Source organism: Clavelina lepadiformis, chromosome 3 (assembly GCF_947623445.1).
Source record: "Clavelina lepadiformis chromosome 3, kaClaLepa1.1, whole genome shotgun sequence".
Classification (NCBI taxonomy): domain Eukaryota; kingdom Metazoa; phylum Chordata; class Ascidiacea; order Aplousobranchia; family Clavelinidae; genus Clavelina; species Clavelina lepadiformis.
Window position 1 is genome coordinate 7,359,288 of NC_135242.1, and position 18,121 is coordinate 7,377,408.

The window sequence follows — 18,121 nt, forward strand, 5'->3', positions numbered from 1 at the left end:
ACGTGGCACGCGACGTGTCTGACCTAGACCCTAGCCTAGAGATCACCAGAGGTCAAATCAGAAATAGCCCAATAGCCTAGTCACTAGGCCCTAGTGCATTCACGACACTATGTTCAAAAATCCACTCCGGTATACAATGGATAGGCAAAGCATTGCTAGTGTGACGTCATATTGACAGACAATGTGTTCATACCTCATTTTTAAAAACCGCTAGTGGGCACTAAAGAGTGTCCGGATTTTAGGCCACGAAAATATGGTAACCCTAATAGACAGAATTAAGTAACTAACAGCATAGTCACGCCGTTCGAGAAATGAGAACTCATACCATCGAAGCAGAAGTAAACAAATTACCATCAATCGTCGTCGCTCATATTCTAACTATTACCGCCAGCATACGCGGTCATTATGGCAGATGAGTTTGTTGTGTAATACTTCACACGAGTAATACACGAACGAATTAAAATTTGTCATAAACGTTCATCAAGCCATTTTGTACAATTCAACTGGAAACATTGCTTTGCTATGAATTAACAACCGTTTCTGGCAACTGCAAAATAGTGCCTATCAACTTCTTTGCGAAATATATAATGCCTACACAGTGGCGTAGTCGGAAAAAAATTTGGGAGGGGGGGCAAATATTTCATGAGTTGAAGGGAACTACAAAGTGTTTGTTTTAAGACACCGCCACCTGATATAGAAGCCTATAGACACAAAAATTGGGGGGGGTGGGCATGGTCCCTTTCGCCCCCTGGCTACGCCTATGTGCCTACATCCAGATTTTCTACTCCAGCTACGGTAATACTAATACGTGCGACCTCCTGCTCCGTGATCACCTCGGTGCAGCTGTGTACAAGTAAATGTCCGCGTGGTAACTTTAAGTCTGCTTTGAGATTATTGCTTATCAGCCATCTTGGTCACGTGTTGCAGATGTCAAAACGTCAAAACCTGGTGGAGTTACTGAGCTTATTTTGCAGGTTTTTTTTTTTTATCAAAGTATAAATTTAAAGAAATTTGGCAAGATACCTATACGTGAAAGGTTTCCGAGAAAGACATGGACAACCTTGACAAGTAAGCAGTTTTGTATAACATTGTTAATGTGATTAGTTAATGTTCTATAAATCTCGGCTTAACTTTTGACTCTCGTGCTGGTAGTCTAGGCTAGCTTACATTTTCAAGTCCAGGCGGTCATGTTCGTTGCCCGTAATGGAAAGGATGGCACCTGCAGACTACACGCATACATTTTGACTCTGACAGTAGGGAACACAAGATTAAAATGGCAAAAACTTCCTTTTGTGGCAGTAACTTCCCCAAACGGAAGGTTTTTGCCAAAAGAGTAACTTGAAAGAATTAAAAAAATTGCAAAGAATCATTAAGGTAAAATGGGTGTAACGTTGACACATGTTTGCAATTTCGTATATAGCCTAAATTTCTCATAATGCGGCAACATTTTGATTTTATTTTGATCTCAAGTTTATCTGTAAAATAAATCATACCGTTTCCTGAAAAAAATTGCAGTAGTAAAGTTTGTTTATGAATTATGTTATAAGACACAGTTTACCTCGTAAGGGTTACTTTGACACCTAAATGTGTTTTTGAAAAATTGCAGAGCAATGATTGAAGTTATAGCCTGGTAAGCAATTATTGGAAGTCAAGAAATCCCTCATTGCTCACTGGAGCAGGATCACTCTGTTTTTTCAAAATGTCTGTTTCATGATAGTCTAATCCAGTGTTTCCCAAAATTTTTTCCAATAGCACCTCACTGGACTTAATATCTACCAAACACCCATCTAATTAACAAAAATCTAATTAAACAAATTTCTTATCCATTCAAAAAGTGGGAAAAAAAGGATATGTAGAGTTGTAGACTTGCAAAACCAGCACTAAAGCTAGCCTGAAATTTGTTTGAATTTTTACAAAATTACTTGATGTTTGATGCGTCAATTTCAACAACTAGAACATTTCTGACACGACAAGACATTCCTTTTTTGAATTGTGTAATTGCTTTTCTTTTAACTACATTGATAAGCGACCCTGATTTACTCTTCGCACCCCCCAATTGCCCAGCGCCCCTTTCATGGTCGCAAACAACCTTAGGTGGGCACTGGCGCCCACTTTAGTAACCACTGGTTTAGTCGATCAACATGTCAGGCGATTTCCAGTAGTGATGGTCACTGCGAATTATCCTATTGATTGTTGCACGTCTTTCTGTGTGATAAATCTTTTCAACCAATCCTAGAAAGCTGTCACCGTCGTATACTATTTTCTCATAGTTATTTTGACATAATATCAAAGTTAACCCAAAACTATATATGGTCCATGAACTCTTCAAGGCAATATGTCGTGTGTTAACAATATACGTTAACAACAATATTAATGATTTATGCAATTAAAAACATTTTGTCCTTATCAAAAAATGATTAAATGATGATGATGAAAAATGATCCTTATCAAAAAATGTTTTTTTTCAAAAAATGATTAAAATGTAACTTCATAAAAACAAAAATCAATACAAAATATAATATTTAGCAACTATAGTTTTCAATTACATCCAAAATGTTGTATGATAACGTACACTTTTACTAAACTTGTTTTTATGTTACTAACTTTAGTACAAATGGTGCTGTTGAAATATTACAATTTACTTTCAATGTTATGCCAATGTCAAAGTAATCCCACGTTACCTTAGTAATTTATAACCATTTTTATCCAATTTTTTTGGAACAAAAGTTTTCCCCTTTCACTTGCCATGTGTTCTCAACAATAAAATAAAGTTTTTTTAATACATATGACATAGGTGTACACCATTTTGCCCTTAGACTGAACATTTGTGGATATCTTTTAATTGCCTCAAGCAATTATTACTTAAAGATGTGAAAAATTTGGTTTTTTGGTATCTGTTGCATCAATTTTCAAAGTAAAACAGAGGGTAACTTTTTAGGAAGAATGATTTTTCACAATTTCTTTATTTTAAGTTAATTTTTTAGCAAAATGCTTCCTTTTCGGGAAATAACTGCCTTAAAAGGAAGTTTTTGCCATTTAGGTTTAATTTTCCATACTGGCACAAGGTTTATCAACATGTGTGCCTAACTTTTTTTCTTCACATCGATTTATAGGCTAATAAATAAACAAGGAAAAACTGATCGCTTAAACACCAATTTATTATAAATTTATATAAGCAAAGAATTGAGGCTTCGGTGCACTCCATCTCACCAAAATTTCCATCTTTGCACACAAGTTCTCTTTGAAAACTGCCGTTCTTTGCGGTTGGGAACACCTTCATCCCAAACTGTGATTTTTTTCTCCGTGATATCAGAATATTCGCTTAACATTTTACCAGTGATAATCAAAATTTACGATATATTTTAGGCCATATTTGTATAAACAGTAGTCTAAACAATTTGTCAAAACTTGTTCATCAGTCTAATCAGGTAAAAAGTGCTCCTTCAAGTACAAATATCTGAGACAAACCCTCACCCATCCAAGTTTGAATCAGTAGTCTAAAAGATTAAACTTGTTTGGTATAATGTGCAAGTTGTCTGTAACTGCTAAGCAGAATACATACCAATTTTGTTCAAAGGAATGGTAAAAGCCCCACTCATTCTAAAAGCCCACATCGAGACAGAGTGGACAGACCCAGCCTCAAACGTGAACGTCCATCTCCTTACCATCGTGGAGGTAAAGGTGGGTTTGGCCCTCGACCTTCTGGCAGCAACAAGCCACCTCCATACAACCGAGTGTTTGTCAACAATATTGCATATGAAGAGAAATGGCAAAGTCTGAAAGATAGTTTTCGAAACAAAGGTAAGTGGTTAAGTGAAATCATGCCAAACAAATTTTTACATCCTAGAATTTTTTTAAATCAAGTCCTTGTGGTGAGAGATGAGTGAAATTTGGTACTTTGTTTTTGAAGTTGATATCAATTTCAATGGATATTCCTGTCAATGGTTATTCCTGTCAATTGTTTGTTGCCCGTTGTCATTTTTCATTTTTGTGTCATTGAAGATGGTTGGTTCAAGTTTTAATGAAATAGACATGTATTTTTTTTCCAAAAATAAGTTGTCTTGATCAATTTTTATGTACATACAACTTGCTGAGTTAACATCAAAGTTCCCCAGCACATTTCCGGAAGCATGTGTTTATGAAACAGTCCATTTTGATTTGGTTATTGATTTCCTAGTCCACCTTTGGTTTGTGATCCTAAATCTGTTAGGTTAACTTGCTAATACCTCAATATTTGGTTATTAATTATTATCAGTAGTAATGCATTCAAGCTGATTGGAAGATTTACGTATTGCTGTTATTCTTTGATGGTTTCTAAACTGGTTTCTTCTTTTGGCAGGGTTGTGTTTCATCCTTAATTTGTTTTGTGATCTAAGTAGACATATTTGCCTATTGGAGAAAGGAGTACAAAATTCACACATTTCTTTTTTGAATCCGGTCTTTTCATGACGGCAGAAGAAAAGATTACATCTTTGCCTTTTAGCCTTATTTCTGAAACATTTTTTTTGTATTTTGCTATGCAGTTGGTGAAGTAACATACGTGGAGTTGTTTACCGATGACCATGGTAAATCAAGGGTAAGTTTGGGTTTTTGCTCGTTTATGCTTTTTGTGTTATTCTGACGGGGAAGTATTGCTGGCTTTGTGTGTCAAATGTTTAAATTTATTGCATTGTTGTTTCGCTCAGAGAAATAGCGTAGTTTTAGCATAATTTTGAATTTATTACATATCAAGTTGGTCTTGATTATATACTTGTGTACAAGTCGCAGGTTTTCAAAAAACTAAATCAAAATTTTACTGTCCAGCTTGTATACATGACATACACTGTCCACTTTGAATTTTAACAAACTTTTACAATGCACCCATTTCAAATGCTTTAAGTTGAATTTCCTTTATTTCATAGTGTTATTGCTCTTTACTTAGGACATCGGATGAGCATTTAGTTGTGTTTGATGCATTTAGAACCAATACATTTGTGTGCTGTGCACAATGCTGCATGTGGTTCGTGATTGATCGAACAAACCTTTCAGGTTTAGCAAACTGTAAATAAGCCTTGTTAATGTTGCAAGACACTTAATTTATCTATTAAACTTGACTCAAATTATATTCGCTTACCAATAAAAAACAAGTCCTAAACATGTTTTGCACTACCGCAAGTGTTTTCCAAATTTATTTAATAAGATTGTATTCTTTTTTTGGTTGTACTTCACGACGCCGAACTTCGTGGTCAGTATATATTTATTCATTTTGAAAATTTTCACCAAGTAGACAAAAACTGTAATAAACTGTAAAACGGTAATTTGAACGGGATAGGGGGAATATTTTTGATTCCGCTCAAAAGTTTTCAATCATTCCCTTTTGGACTTCAAATTGTAGGCAATGCCCTTAAAATTAGAAAGAGCCATGTTAAGATTAAAGTTTCTGCACTTAGATTGTCATACAGACATGACAAGTTTGGCACCAGTTCACCATTGTTCAGATATTATCAAATTTAGCAAGCAATTTTTAGTTGGCTCACATATATACATTTTTGAAAATTTCTGACATGTAGTGAAAGCTAGTTTGATGTAACTAGAAAACTACATAGGCTACAGTACATGTTTCAGCCAGATCACAACCTGTTAATGTTTTTTGAAGTGAAAGGGCATACTAATAACTATTTTGTGGTGATGGTTGTTTGTTAAATGATTATTTTTGTCTTATTGTTTATCGATTAGGGTCTTTTCTTTTTCCTCCCAATGTGCGTAGAAAACAGAATGTAAGATATGCCTAAACCTTAACTCATAGCAGCTTTAAAATGCGACGTTAATTTAGGTAAGGCATATGTAGCAACAGCATTTAAAATGGGAAGCAACTAGACCACGGTCCCACGAGGAAACCCATCTTTGAAAGTAAAAACTACCTGCAACTTGTACATGATTGTATAAGGTATATATATATATATTTGTTGTACAGGTTTTAATGTTTTGCTTCTTTCATGGCCTCATGATTTGTATATATAGGCCAGGGGTGGGCAAACTTATGCAATGCAACAGCCAGATTCATACAACTACAGATAGCAGAGCGCCATTACATCTGTTTGTGATGTTAATACAAATATTGTTGTAAACCAATGTGTCTCAATCTTTTTTTTATCCCAGGCGCCACATTTGGTTTAACCATCAGTGGCGTATTCAGCATTGCGTTTTAGCCGTTCCAAACGTTTTTAAAGCTGAGTTTATGATTTCAGCATTTGCTCATCTGGCACCTCACTCGAAACAGAGTGCAACAATTTTGGGTTTTTACGCCTTAAAAACGTTTTGGAATGCGTCGAAATGAAATGTAAATCTCACATTCACGCATACAAAAGTTAGCTATTCATCATATACAATTTTGAAACACTGTAACCTCATTGTACGTTTCTGTACGGATTGAAACCTCGATTTTCATTTTGTGTTATTTGTTGGTGTCATTTTCTTCGTTTTGTAGTGTATTTACTATTTAGGTGTACTTTCTTAAGATTATATACTGTAGTTCTAAAAAACTACAAAATAAAGCTAAGTTTAATTGTGATGTAACAACTGTTCACCATTAAATTGGGTTATTAAAAAGCCATAAACAAAAGGTTGAAAAGCTGCAGTTTGCCCACCGTTGGTATAGGCCTATATTTATAACAATTATATAGATACCAATTTGTTTGTGAAAGTATGCAATGTTATAATAGTATCAGAATTTCTACTGATGCATTGATTTTGCATTGTAATATGTTTGTTAATTAGAAAGCTTGGGTCTGCCTTTCAAGATTTTATGGATTTGCTTCATTTTTTACATTTTGTTGGTTCAGCCATATAAAGGTTTTACTAGTTCTGCTATTTCACCATGGTGTGACAATTAATGGGACTTAACATAAATATTCAACATTGCAAAAGAAGCTGAATAGAAATATACACTGATTACATAATCATAGCCTTTTATTACTCCCTTTTTAGTTTTAGTTGTAATATACTTGTTAGTTTCCTGTCTATTGTCATTTTAACTGTCAATGATTTTCTATGTTGGGGTTTCACCATGTGGGATTTTTGTATATTGCTATCTAATAAAGTTACATTATTTGACATGTTTCTGGTTGGCTGTCGTTGAATGCCCTGTGTGATTCAACATCTAGGGCTATGGGTAAGTTGTGTTTTTTATTTTGTTCAAATACGTAACTGCCTTGTTTTCCAACCAAGGCTATGTAAAGTATGTCTTATTGTATCATTCTACTCTGCTTGAGCAAAAGTATTGTCATTGAACATTGATGGACAGTTGTTGCAGCTTGTAAGTCTGTTACCCTTATCCGCGTCTTTAATTGGGTCATAATCATTCAAATGTAATCAGAGAGCCTACAAGTCAGGTGGTTATGACTGTTGGCTATTGGTGCTTTTGAGAATGCAAAGCTTGGGTTGGTTGTAAATATTGTCTTGCAGTCAACACGGCAATAAGTTTAGTTATCTTGTTAGTGTTATGATTTCTGGTTGTGTTCTGTTTGTACAAATTGCTATTTTTGCGAAGGTTTTTAAGTAACTTTTACATTGCATAAATAGGGTCGTGGAATTCAAGAACAGAGAGCTGTGTGAGAAAGCTGTGAAGATCATGAATCGTTTTGAAATCAACAACAGAAAACTTGTGGTGAAGGAGGTCAGCCAGTACAACTTCATTTTTCCTATGTATATATACGAAATACAGTCATACCTCGCCAATCTGAACCACTTTGTTTTGTGACAATATGTCGATTTAGCGAGGTATCCAGATAATCGGAAACCAAACACTAATAGGACAAAATATTGTTGAGTAGCAACAGTCACAATGGTCATTGTCAAAATTTAGTATAGGATATGCTTGGTACACACTAACACATTTTAAATGGGAAAAGCTAGTCACTGTCACAAGAATGATTTGTAAAAAACAAAAAAGAATTTTAATGAATGCGTTGGAATGAAAATATGTTTCACGTGCATGCTTTTAATCAATTAGCTTGTCAGTGCTGACTCAACGTTTTGTATAATGATCTCTAACAATCCCACTGTTGCTTTCATTGTGCATAGATAATTGGCTATTGTTTTTGTCATCTACAACAGTGGTTCTTAAACTGGGGGGCGTGTAACATTCATAAGGGGGGCGCGAGAGATGACAAACTGTCTATTATATGAGCTATGTCTAAACATGCTTTCTTGACTTTCGCTATAGGTTCAGTTTTACTAAAATTTTAAAGTGTGTCACGATGGCAATTGTATTTTTGAAATTTGGATTCTGAAATACGTCAATCGTTACTTCATAATATTTGGTGTCTCTCCCGCATTGAAGCGTATTGTTTTCCTTTACTCATTCACGCACTCCTAGCTCGACTAACTGTTCTCTTGTGTTCTCTTTTAGCGGTGACCTGTTTTTTCTCACAACGGGGGGCGGTGTAACAAGAAAAACTTTTACAAATGTATCACTTGTAGAAATACTTAACTTACACTAAATGCATTTTCTTTAGTTTTACGATAATGATGTATACAGGAAACCAGATGTTTTTGCTACTAACCTGTAAATATCCGATCAGTTTACGACGTATAATTTTCGAGTCATTAACGATTGAAAATTTGTGTGCAGTGTCGGCCACACATAATAAAAATAGCAATGACGCGCACCCGGTTTAAACAGGGTAAAACCAACATCAGCCAATATTAAAACCGTAAAATGAAGTAAAACTTAAATTTAGTATTGATTTAATAACCAGGTATTTTAGTAATTAAACTAATTGTATTGACACAAAATGAGTGGAAAAAAGAGAAAGTATGACCAAAATTATCTGAAGTATGGCTTTATAGATACCACAGTGAACGGAAAAGTCGTTCTGCAATGCGTGATATGCTTAGAAAAGCTAAGCAACGACGTTTTGAGACCAAGTCGTTTGCAGCGTCATCTTCATGAATATAAAGACAAAACCTAGGAACAAACTTGACTGTGAAGCCGACCTAAGATGTGCTTTATCTTCTACAAAGCCTCGAATTAAACGTTTGGTTTCCCAAAAATAACTACATCCTTCACATTAATGAAAGTTAATTGAAATTAAATTGTTGTTTTGTTTAATGCTTTTTTATTTTGCAATGAGGTGGGGCGCGAAATTTTTAGGTACCGTCAAGGGGGGCCAGTGCCAAAAAGTTTAAGAACCCCTGATCTACAACAAACGCACAAAAACTTGCATTCACAACCAACCTTTTTCGCTTCACACTCTGGTTTATTGAATTTTTTTCTATTGATTTAGCACATCTGTTGCGAAACTTCTGTGTTGAAGTTGAACAACGGGATTTCGGTATTAAAGAGATTATATGCATGGGAAGAAATTTGTCCTTGCCGTTTGTATCAGATAGTGGGGATTTCCGTTGTTTGAGGTTTTGAATAACGAGGTCTGACTGTATTAGGCAACTGTATGATTTGAAATTTATAAAATCATAATTATAGATGTGATGGCTGAAAGGCTTGTCCAATTATTGAGCAGCATATCAAAATTTTTTCAGAACAGACCTATCTTATGGTTCATTTTAGGATTCATTTTGTGCTTCTTTTACTTACCATCTTTTTCCATTTTTATTGAAAATTAGGTTAAATAACGCATAAATACCTGGGGGTTAATTTTATATCTAAAGATATTTAATTATAAGATGTATATATATCTAAAGATATACAGATTATAAGGGATTATAATCTGTCTGGTAACAAAATTACCTAATTTCTGGGATTTTGCAGCTGTCGATTTTGCTGTAAAGCAGCCTTTGCAGTACATGACTGACACAAATTAATCACATTGCACAAATATGCAGTAAATGCAAATAACGACCGTCCTGCAATAGGATTACAATGGTGAACTCCTAAGAAAAATGCTGCTCAGAGATGGTCATCCAGCAGCACTTCAATTAGGAGCTCCGCCGATGCCAGGTCTTCCTCCTCCGATGCCTGGACGAGGCCCTTTACCTCCCATAGCACCGCCTTTAGCTGGAATGGGCCTTGGTCGGGGAAATGTTGCACCGCCATTATTTCCCAACAACAGCAATGACACGATGGGATTAAATCGTTTGTCAGATCGAAGCCAACCAACTGGTCCTATAGGAAAGACTGTATTTGTAGCCAATGTAAGTTTTAACTTTGAAATTTATAACACTTTTAATTAATGATAATGATGTCTGGAATTTCAAACATGCACAGCTGGACTACAAGGTGACATACTCAAAGTTAAAGGAAGTGTTTCAACTCGCTGGCCGGGTGGTAAAGGTTGATCTTATGCTTGACAAAGACAACAAAAGCAGGGGCATGGCCACAGTGACCTTTGAAGATCCACTAGAAGCTGCACAAGCCATATGTGAGCGATGTTTATACGTTATAACTTATAATGACCAGAGTTTACATGGGGACAAAGTTTTGTGCCAAATAGTGTGGTATAGTTAACACTTTATAGTTTTCATGAACAAGCTTTGGGTTTGCAGTATAATGTTAATTTTGTAAATATGTTAACAGCAATGTTGAACAACCAGAAGTTATATGATAGAACAATGATCGTAAAGATGGACAAAGACAATAATAGAGGACAGAATAGAGCAGCTGAACTGCCCAGTGGACTGGGTGGCATTGGACCTTCTCTTCAGTCGTTTCGTCCCCAACGTGAACTGGGAGGTAAATGCTGTCAGAATATAGAAATGGGGCGTCCTCAATCGCAACATATAAGTTAACCCTTCAAATTTTTCAGGTATTGCCGGTCTTGGGGATGGATTAGGAAATAATTCACTTGGCATGTTATCTTCTAATGCGTTAGGTATAGTTTGATATAGGTGTGAAATAGCAGAAGTGGCTAGCACCTCACAATTGTTATGATTTTTCATGAGTAGTGACGTCCAGTTGTTTTGGTATATTTTAGCTTATATTGGTTTATATTTTAGCTTACATTGGTACTTTCAATAGGAAAATAATTTTTCAAAAATCTAAGATGTGTTTAAATTCTTAAAAGATTTATGAATATTTTTCAGGTCTTGGTGGATCAAGAGGTTTGTCTGACATGAACAAAAGTAATAGCACCAATCCGCTAGCTGCAGGCTTGACTGCGCTAACGCAACAAGCAAGCAGGTTGAGTGAAACATTACAGTCTAATCCAGGTAAGTTAAACACATAATTGCATCAATCTTTTCAGCTTCTTTTTTGTGCAAAGATGATGATTTGTTTCAGTCTCGTTCGTCATAGTTGTATTCACAAAATGCAGACAAAAGAACGGCCAACTGATTTGTGCAGTTTACGTTTAAACAGTGGTTCATGAACTTAGTAGAATGCCAGGGGTTGGGTAACTGGTGATTCAGTCTCTCGGGTGTGGGGTTTGATGAAAATCACTGTGTTTGTATCATGTATGTGTATGAATTGTGATAAAGGATTCAGTGAATGCATCTACAATGATGTACAAAATTTCTGGGGTTCAGTATCTCTAAAAAGTTAAAGAACCACTGCTTAAAAAGTTAGCTTGCTTTTACCATCTATATGATATAAAACTATAATTTATTGCAAGCAGCTTGTAACGTTTTCTTCATTAAATATACAGGTGGGTTAGGGCTAAGTGGTCTCGGAGGACTTAGCGACCTTGCCCGACTTGGCCTGGTCGCTGGTGGGCGTGACAGTATTGATCAACGTCTCTTGGAAGAGCGTGCACGGCTTATTTCTACCGTCCGTTCCCCATTTTCAGACCGAGAACGAATCGAAATGTGAGTTGTGACGACAGCATAATGTTAAGCACTGGAATAAATGCTTTCATTATTTAGTTTTACATTGTTACAAGGCAACATTAACAGAAATGATAAAAATTGAACTTTTATGGTAGCTTTTATTCTTAAACATGACGTTAGTGATGTTTTCACATTAGCTTCGTGAAATCAGACGTAATCTGGTTTTTCACCCAACTTGACCTCGTTACATGATCGATTAAATAGTATCTTGGTGAACTAATCAGCGTTAAGAATGTTAGATGGTAGATTGCAAAACTAAATGATGATTGTCAGCCCTGTCATAACTTGCGTTTCGCAAATGACGACATTGACGGCCATCTGATTTTTGCAACCGCTTGTGTAGAAGTAGCATCGTAAACTTGTAGTTAATGTCAAGTAATTAGTGTACAATAGGATTCATTCGTTATTAATCCCACGTTTAAACTGAACTTTGTGTGCTGGTAGGGACATTGCACGTGTCGACAATCGCATCCGAGATATTGATCGTTCGATGGCGGAAACCGAAAGAGGCCGCAACGTTGGACAACCTTCTCTTCCTCCCATGCCGCCTCCTATGCAAAGAGACCGTGTTCCGGGATCAACAGTTTTTGTCAGAAATTTACCATACAGCTTGACCTGGCAGACATTGAGAGACAAATTTTCTCGATGTGGTAAACATGTTTCTGTCAACGATAAGCAGCACTTATAATGAATATGTAGTTTAATTTTGTACTTTTTTTAGTTGTGCGCTCGTGCCTTCTCTTAATGATACATATTATTTAGGCCGTGTCATGTTCGCTACAATCAAAACTGAAAACGGCAAGTCACGTGGATTTGGTAATGTCAGGTTTGAAACAGCAGAGCAGGCGCAAGCTGCTGTTCGCCATTTTCATGGAATGGACATGGAAGGAAGAAAAATAGATGTACATATTGATAACCGTGCCTAGATTTATGGGACATTAGCGAGTCATCATGATAAACTCGCCTGTAATTTACTTGTAAATGTGTCGCTTACGAAGCGATTTGAACTGCCAGTTGAGCTGTTCATAAAACGCCTATGTTCTTTTTGAATATAAATAAATGACTTTTGGTGTCATAACGTTTCTGTCTATGTAATTTTCTTGCCTACTATCAACCTTGACTTCAACATCATTGATCACTGACTTTTCAATCTATGTATGAATCCGTATGAGTTAGGATAAAACGTATAACAGATGTGCCCTTAGTTTCATCTATTTGTTCATATGATATTCTTAGCACATTATAAAGTAGTACAGCTGGAGCGCAAGGTGAAGTAAACGTTTCGAGTAAGCACTCCACACTTTTTGTCACCATTTTTCCCAAAAGTTGTAAGCATGTGCATTGTTAATGGTAGTCAGGAGGTCTACTAGTATTCAAAACGTCATTCAGTAAAATATTCTTTATTTCGTTGCACTAGGAATAGTAATGGTAAAAAATATGATCGATAAGTTCATAGCTCTAGTGATAAGGCGCGCTATAGATAAGACAGGACAGGACTGAGCGATTGATCATTAACAAATCAAAAATTCAACCCAGGAAATTCTTGTAGCAAATCCTCTTACTTCAGATCGATTTCAACCGACTGATCCAATAGGTAAGACTGTATTTCTATTCAATTTAAGTTCAATTCACATTTATTACACTTAAAAGTATCAAAACCCTAATTTATGTTGCCTGATTTTTCAAACATGCACAGCTGGACTACAAGGTGACATACTCAAAGCTAAAGGAAGTGTTTCAACTCGCTGGCCGGGTGGTAAAGGTTGATCTTATGCTTGACAAAGACAACAAAAGCAGGGGTATGGCCACAGTGACCTTTGAAGATCCACTAGAAGCTGCACAAGCCATATGTGAGCGATGTTTATACGTTATAACTAGGGCAACCAAAAGTCAATATGGTCAATTTTTTTTTACCTGCTCAGAATGCTATGAAACAAGCACAAAACAAATTTCAGCTTTGTACGACGTGTGGTATAGAAGTTATTAGGTCAGATAAAGTCAAAATGTTACGTTAGGTCAAAATACGGTCAAATTGTTTCTTTAGGTCTTTTTTTTAGGTCAAAATCTATTAAACTTGTAATTTTGTAACCATTTTGTAATATTTTTCTTCCGTTTTTCTCTTTTCTTGTACCGCAAACAATTCCAATCCCGCAAATTTTACTTAGAACCAAAGCCACAAAGAGAGGGAAGGCTTTTCAGCACGTTTGGTGACGTCACGATGTGACGTCATTGCATTTGAAACTGCAAGTTGTCAATCTTAATACGCAGAAACGAAAAAAAAGTCAACACTAGAAAAGCATTTTGTCATTTTTAAATGCAGTTTTAGATTAGAAAGTTGCTGTAGACAGTGTAGAGACTATCAGTATAGCGTTTTTCAAAATGAAGTCAAAATTTAAACTTTTTAGGTCAAAATAAGGTCAAAATGTAAACTTTTTAGGTCAAAATAAGGTCAAAATATATACTTTTTAGGTCAAAATGAGGTCAAAATTTGCAAATTTTAAGGTCAAAATTTATAATTTTTAGGTCAAAAAACTGGTTGCCCTAGTTATAACTTATAATGACCAGAGTTTACATGGGGACAAAGTTTTGTGCCAAATAGTGTGGTATAGTTAACACTTTATAGTTTTTACGAACATTTTCTGGGTTTGCAGTACAATGTTAATTTTGTAAATGTGTTAACAGCAATGTTGAACAAACAAAAGTTATACGATAGAACAATGATCGTAAAGATGGACAAAGACAATAATAAAGGACAGAAAAGAGCACCTGGACTGGGTGGCATTGGACCTTCTCTTTAGTTGCTTCGACCCAACGTAAACTGGGAGGTAAATGCTGTCAGAATAGAGAAATATGTGCTCTCAATCGCAACATATAAGTAAACCTTTCAAATATTCCAGGTATTGCCGGTCTTGGGGATGGACTAGAAAATAATTTAGTTGGCATGTTATCTTTTAATGCGTTTGGTATAGTTTGATCTAGGTGTGAAATAGCAGAAGGTACTAGCACCTCACAATTGTTATGATTTTTCATGAGTAGTGACATTCAGTTGTTTTGGTATATTTTAGCATACACAGTTCATTGGTACTTTTGATTGGAAAATAATTTCTCGATAAATTTTAGGTATCTTTGAATTCGTTGACAGAATTATTACGTTTTTTTCAGGTCTAGGTGGATCAAGAGGTTTGTCAGACATGAACAAAAGTAATAGCACCAATCCGCTAGCTGCAGGCTTGACTGCGCTAACGCAACAAGCAAGCAGGTTGAGTGAAACATTACAGTCTAATCCAGGTAAGTTAAACACATAATTGCATCAATCTTTTCAGCTTCTTTTTTTGTGCAAAGATGATGATTTGTTTCAGTCTCGTTCGTCATAGTTGTATTCACAAAATGCAGACAAAAGAACGGCCAACTGATTTGTGCAGTTTAAGTTTAAACAGTGGTTCATGAACTTAGTAGAATGCCAGGGGTTGGGTAACTGGTGATTCAGTCTCTCGGGTGTGGGGTTTGATGAAAATCACTGTGTTTGTATCATGTATGTGTATGAATTGTGATAAAGGATTCAGTGAATGCATCTACAATGATGTACAAAATTTCTGGGGTTCAGTATCTCTAAAAAGTTAAAGAACCACTGCTTAAAAAGTTAGCTTGCTTTTACCATCTATATGATATAAAACTATAATTTATTGCAAGCAGCTTGTAACGTTTTCTTCATTAAATATACAGGTGGGTTAGGGCTAAGTGGTCTCGGAGGACTTAGCGACCTTGCCCGACTTGGCCTGGTCGCTGGTGGGCGTGACAGTATTGATCAACGTCTCTTGGAAGAGCGTGCACGGCTTCTTTCTACCGTTCGTTTCCCATTTTCAGACCGAGAACGAATCGAAATGTGAGTTGTGACGACAGCATAATCTTCAGCACTGGAATAAATGCTGTCATTATTTAGTTTTACATTGTTACAAGGCAACATTAACAGAAATGATAATAATAATTCAATTTTTATGGTAGCCTTTATTCCTAAACATGATGTTAGTGATGATTTCACATTAGCTTCATGAAATCAGCCGTATTCTGATTTTTCACCCTCTTCTCGACATTGTGATATGATCAGTAACATAATGTCTTGTTGAACTAATCAAAGAGTTAAGAATGTTAGATGGTAGTTTGCAAAACTAAGTGATGATTGTCAGCCCTGTCATAACTTGCGTTTCGCAAATGACGACATTGACGGCCATCTGATTTTTGCAACCGCTTGTGTAGAAGTAGCATCCAGACATGTAGTTGATGTCATGTAATTAATGTACAATAGGATTCATTCGTTACTAATCCCACGTTTAAACTGAACTTGGTGTGCTGGTAGGGACATTGCACGTGTCAACAATCGCATCCGAGATATTGATCGTTCGATGGCGGAAACCGAAAGAAGCCGCAACGTTGGACAACCTTCTCTTCTTCCCATGCCGCCTCCTATGCAAAGAGATCGTGTTCCGGGATCAACAGTTTTTGTCAGAAATTTACCATACACCTTGACCTGGCAGACACTGGACTGTGCTAATGCAACAAGCAAACGAGATGAGTGAAACATACAGTCTAATCCAGGTAAGTTAAACACATAATTGCATCAAACTTTTCAGCTTCTTTTTTGTGCAAAGATGATGATTTGTTTCAGTCTCGTTCGTCATAGTTGTATTCACAAAATGCAGACAAAAGAACGGCCAACTGATTTGTGCAGTTTACGTTTAAACAGTGGTTCATGAACTTAGTAGAATGCCAGGGGTTGGGTAACTGGTGATTCAGTCTCTCGGGTGTGGGGTTTGATGAAAATCACTGTGTTTGTATCATGTATGTGTATGAATTGTGATAAAGGATTCAGTGAATGCATCTACAATGATGTACAAAATTTCTGGGGTTCAGTATCTCTAAAAAGTTAAAGAACCACTGCTTAAAAAGTTAGCTTGCTTTTACCATCTATATGATATAAAACTATAATTTATTGCAAGCAGCTTGTAACGTTTTCTTCATTAAATATACAGGTGGGTTAGGGCTAAGTGGTCTCGGAGGACTTAGCGACCTTGCCCGACTTGGCCTGGTCGCTGGTGGGCGTGACAGTATTGATCAACGTCTCTTGGAAGAGCGTGCACGGCTTATTTCTACCGTCCGTTCCCCATTTTCAGACCGAGAACGAATCGAAATGTGAGTTGTGACGACAGCATAATGTTAAGCACTGGAATAAATGCTTTCATTATTTAGTTTTACATTGTTACAAGGCAACATTAACAGAAATGATAAAAATTGAACTTTTATGGTAGCTTTTATTCTTAAACATGACGTTAGTGATGTTTTCACATTAGCTTCGTGAAATCAGACGTAATCTGGTTTTTCACCCAACTTGACCTCGTTACATGATCGATTAAATAGTATCTTGGTGAACTAATCAGCGTTAAGAATGTTAGATGGTAGATTGCAAAACTAAATGATGATTGTCAGCCCTGTCATAACTTGCGTTTCGCAAATGACGACATTGACGGCCATCTGATTTTTGCAACCGCTTGTGTAGAAGTAGCATCGTAAACTTGTAGTTAATGTCAAGTAATTAGTGTACAATAGGATTCATTCGTTATTAATCCCACGTTTAAACTGAACTTTGTGTGCTGGTAGGGACATTGCACGTGTCGACAATCGCATCCGAGATATTGATCGTTCGATGGCGGAAACCGAAAGAGGCCGCAACGTTGGACAACCTTCTCTTCCTCCCATGCCGCCTCCTATGCAAAGAGACCGTGTTCCGGGATCAACAGTTTTTGTCAGAAATTTACCATACAGCTTGACCTGGCAGACATTGAGAGACAAATTTTCTCGATGTGGTAAACATGTTTCTGTCAACGATAAGCAGCACTTATAATGAATATGTAGTTTAATTTTGTACTTTTTTTAGTTGTGCGCTCGTGCCTTCTCTTAATGATACATATTATTTAGGCCGTGTCATGTTCGCTACAATCAAAACTGAAAACGGCAAGTCACGTGGATTTGGTAATGTCAGGTTTGAAACAGCAGAGCAGGCGCAAGCTGCTGTTCGCCATTTTCATGGAATGGACATGGAAGGAAGAAAAATAGATGTACATATTGATAACCGTGCCTAGATTTATGGGACATTAGCGAGTCATCATGATAAACTCGCCTGTAATTTACTTGTAAATGTGTCGCTTACGAAGCGATTTGAACTGCCAGTTGAGCTGTTCATAAAACGCCTATGTTCTTTTTGAATATAAATAAATGACTTTTGGTGTCATAACGTTTCTGTCTATGTAATTTTCTTGCCTACTATCAACCTTGACTTCAACATCATTGATCACTGACTTTTCAATCT

General features: G+C 36.3%; 3 protein-coding genes across 3 annotated transcripts; all 3 read left to right on the forward strand.

The window, feature by feature from the left end:
* The first annotated feature begins 908 nt into the window (after positions 1 to 908).
* On the forward strand, positions 909 to 12,959 carry LOC143449706 (myelin expression factor 2-like). Its single transcript, XM_076950016.1, has 13 exons — positions 909 to 1,068; positions 3,578 to 3,801; positions 4,524 to 4,576; positions 7,143 to 7,150; positions 7,561 to 7,654; positions 9,853 to 10,131; positions 10,205 to 10,358; positions 10,514 to 10,669; positions 10,743 to 10,808; positions 11,020 to 11,145; positions 11,580 to 11,739; positions 12,205 to 12,410; positions 12,523 to 12,959. The coding sequence occupies exons 1-13, from the start codon at positions 1,052 to 1,054 to the stop codon at positions 12,684 to 12,686; spliced, it is 1,707 nt and encodes a 568-aa protein (XP_076806131.1). The 5' UTR covers positions 909 to 1,051; the 3' UTR covers positions 12,687 to 12,959.
* A 135-nt stretch (positions 12,960 to 13,094) lies between these two features.
* On the forward strand, positions 13,095 to 16,927 carry LOC143449799 (uncharacterized). Its single transcript, XM_076950129.1, is given in 9 exon segments — positions 13,095 to 13,121; positions 13,297 to 13,354; positions 13,440 to 13,610; positions 14,443 to 14,561; positions 14,564 to 14,585; positions 14,923 to 15,048; positions 15,484 to 15,643; positions 16,115 to 16,353; positions 16,788 to 16,927. Coding segments are annotated over 8 exon segments (903 nt in total). The 3' UTR covers positions 16,335 to 16,353; positions 16,788 to 16,927.
* Positions 16,407 to 18,046, forward strand: LOC143449800 (uncharacterized). Its single transcript, XM_076950130.1, has 5 exons — positions 16,407 to 16,427; positions 16,521 to 16,662; positions 16,788 to 16,947; positions 17,413 to 17,618; positions 17,731 to 18,046. Exons 1-5 carry the CDS (start codon positions 16,407 to 16,409, stop codon positions 17,892 to 17,894), a joined length of 693 nt encoding a protein of 230 aa, XP_076806245.1. The 3' UTR covers positions 17,895 to 18,046.
* The last annotated feature ends 75 nt before the right edge of the window (positions 18,047 to 18,121 follow it).